Genomic DNA, 2,948 nt, shown 5'->3' on the forward strand with positions numbered 1-2,948 from the left:
GATTGAGAGTGCGCTCATGCTCTTTGTGCTCAAGTTCTCTACCATATCATCTTGCTACCTTGGTAGTTCTTGTGTGAGAGTCTCCCCTCTTGCCCTCTTAGTCTTGCCATGTCTTGCTAGTGTGAGAGTTAGAGTGAACTATTATCTTGTGTGGTGGAGCATGGTCTTGCAACAACGGGGAGTCCCAAGCTCTACATAGACAACTCTTGTGGGGTGACAAACGGGAGGTGGGTCTTCTCAAGTGCTAGCTCTTGCATTCATGTGGTTGCCTCTTCTACGAGATGGCGGGTAGGCTACCAACATGTGAAAGGTGAGTACCTTTCACTTGGCTAGCTTCTTGTTAGTGAGTGTTGCATATTAAGACTTTCCAGGGAAACATGAGAATATAAATATTATATGAATTAACTCCTCATAAGATGTCCTAGGGTTGACAGTCATCATGGATTAGTATGAACATAAGATGCAATCAAGGATGGATAGGTAGGGAGGACATAACTAGGTAGCCATTCCATGTGTGGCCTTTATACTTGACTAAATATTGGTGATAAATATTATGTTTTAGTGTTGTTAAAATTTCAAATAAAAAGGGTTAATATTATAAGAATATATTTAATAAAAGAATGACCGTATTATTAATTACTTTGATGTCAGAATGATAGAATGATATGTGAATAGAAAAATGGAGTAAAAGATGTGTCATCTCTAATGGGTGGTTTATGTAGAACAAATAAAAGTGTTGTTTTATAATCCTCTAAAAACATGTGTATGCACTATCCAAGTTAAAATGTTGGAAAAAGCCATGCATTTCCGTACACTTTTGCTTATATCATGCTGCTCATAACGGCCAAGCTTTAGACATAAATTTTAAGTGCTGATGAGAAAAACCTTGACCAAGTTTCATTAAATGGAAAAGACCAATTTAATTGTGCCCATGGGAAATGCAAAAGACCAGGTTAATTGTGCCCATAGGAAGATGATCTACTTGCCTAAAGTTCAAAATCTTCTAGCATTGGTCTGGCGCGAAGCCTACGATGGAGGTGATGGTGTCGATGAGGACGAGGAAGCCCTCCAGCTGCATGTTGCCGATAATGCTGACTTGGAGAGGCGAGATAGCAAATCCGAGACAGTAGATCGAGACGCCAGTTTGAATCATGATGTTTTCGGGAGGTAAACGGATGGTGGCCCCGCCGTCGAAGTGCAAATCCATGGTCGGGATGAAGGACGGGTCGAGGCCGTTCGGAAAGTTGTAGCAGGTATCGAGACCGCCGGTAGGAGGTGCAGGGACGAGAGTGGTAGTGGCGAAAAGGAAGGCATTCTGGAGGTCATTGTAGGCTCTTGGCAGGAGAAGGCTGAAGGTGGTGCCGGAGTCCATGATAACACCGCTGTAACCATCATGTTGTAGGATGATGTCTGAGGGAGTGAACGGAACCGGAGAGCCGTTGATGCTAATGCCTGTGAGAGGTACATAGTAGCCGGGGATTTGATTAGGACTGCGGAGTAGCCCTGTGAAAACGGTGTTGTGCGGCAGCGGCTTGCTGCCGAGGCCAACGAACCCTGGCTGAATATCACCCGATCTCGAGGGCAGGCAGAAGAAGACGGCCTTTTGGACCTGGGAGGCTAGGGAGAAGGGACCCGCGCCGAGAGCCAGCAGGCCACCGCTGGTATCTTCCGTTACCGGGTCGTCGTTGTCGTGCGCGCATCCGAACAGCACCCCGTAGATGTTGGTGTCGTCTAGAAAGAATATCTCCCCCGCTATCTCGCCATGAACGTCGTTGAAACCGGTGTCCGTGTAAGGCTGGTGGAATTCGCAGCGCCCGTGGAGTGTGCAGCTTGTTGGGTAATCGGGGAGGTTGCAGAAATTGGAGGAGCATGGGATCCAGATGAACGACGATGATTGCGTCGGATCGAAGATCTCTGCCGTGCCTGTCACGAGGCAGTTGGTGCAGGGTTGGCACTGCACCCAGGTGAGGTCGCTGCCAGTATCTACAAAGAAATAGTTGGTCTTGCGGGGCGTGCCCAGCTCCATCGTCATGAAATACTCTCCATTCGCCTCCCGCGCCACAACTCCTTGCGGGTTCTTATTAGGACCGTCACTATCCACAGCAGCGAGCACAGCACCTACTTGCGGATCAGCCTGCTTTATACGCCGGCGTTTGCTCAGGGCGTGCACGCGGGCGGCATTCCTCTTCATTGCCGCCGCTAATTCCTCCATTGGCGTTGCCCCCTCTACAAGCCATGGGGACAATGGAGAGTTCCTGTGCCACAAATCCGCCATGATAAAGTGTGCGGCGCCCTGCACATTGTCGTGGGCCGTTCGGGATGCGTTAACGGTCATGTACTTAGAATTAGCCCATATCACTGCCTCCGCATCCACGTGCGGAATCAATCCACCAGCGTCCAAAGAAGAGCATATGATCACTACCAGCGTTATCAGAGCCGCGGCTGCAGCTCTGGCCCAAGCCGGTTTCTTGCTCATCACCATCCGCACAGCGAGAAAGATAAAACGTATTCTATAGAACTCCGCTATGCTCCCTTTTATGGTATCAAATAACCCACCGACGTCCGTCGTCCCCCCGACCTTACCTGCATTTCCCCACATGGCACGTGGATATATTAGTTAATTAATCAATTAATTGATTATATATAATTAAAATACATACTAGTATACCCTTATGTCTTCACAAGGGGTCAATAACTTTTCAAGTATATATTACATATTATCCCTTGACAACTTTGGGACAAGGAGAGAAGAGAAAAGAGACATCCCGGATTTCTAAAAAATAAGATGAAAAAATCCCCCTACTGCTATGTGGCAATAGGGGGCATCGGCACTCGGCACTGGGCGTATGGGGTCATTGACCTTTCATAAACCGCCTCCATGATATATCAAGAATGGAAGGCGACCTTTCGACTGATGCTGTTTCAGTTACTTGGAGAGAAGTTGAGAG

At 47.7% G+C, this 2,948-nt stretch overlaps 1 protein-coding gene across 1 annotated transcript; it reads right to left on the minus strand.

The window, feature by feature from the left end:
- Nucleotides 1-1,003: 1,003 nt before the first annotated feature.
- LOC147611292 (aspartic proteinase nepenthesin-2-like) lies at nucleotides 1,004-2,599 on the minus strand. The gene has a single exon (XM_086784857.1). The coding sequence runs from the start codon at nucleotides 2,597-2,599 to the stop codon at nucleotides 1,004-1,006; it is 1,596 nt and encodes a 531-aa protein (XP_086640983.1).
- Between the last annotated feature and the right edge of the window lie 349 nt (nucleotides 2,600-2,948).

Source organism: Cibotium barometz, chromosome 47, assembly GCF_041138505.1.
Source record: "Cibotium barometz isolate CiBa-2024 chromosome 47, ASM4113850v1, whole genome shotgun sequence".
Classification (NCBI taxonomy): Eukaryota; Viridiplantae; Streptophyta; class Polypodiopsida; order Cyatheales; family Cibotiaceae; genus Cibotium; species Cibotium barometz.

What these genes read in the sequence shown, in the direction of transcription:
- LOC147611292 (XM_086784857.1), bottom strand. Translation starts at nt 2,599, where the DNA reads ATGTGGGGAAATGCAGGTAAGGTCGGGGGGACGACGGACGTCGGTGGG.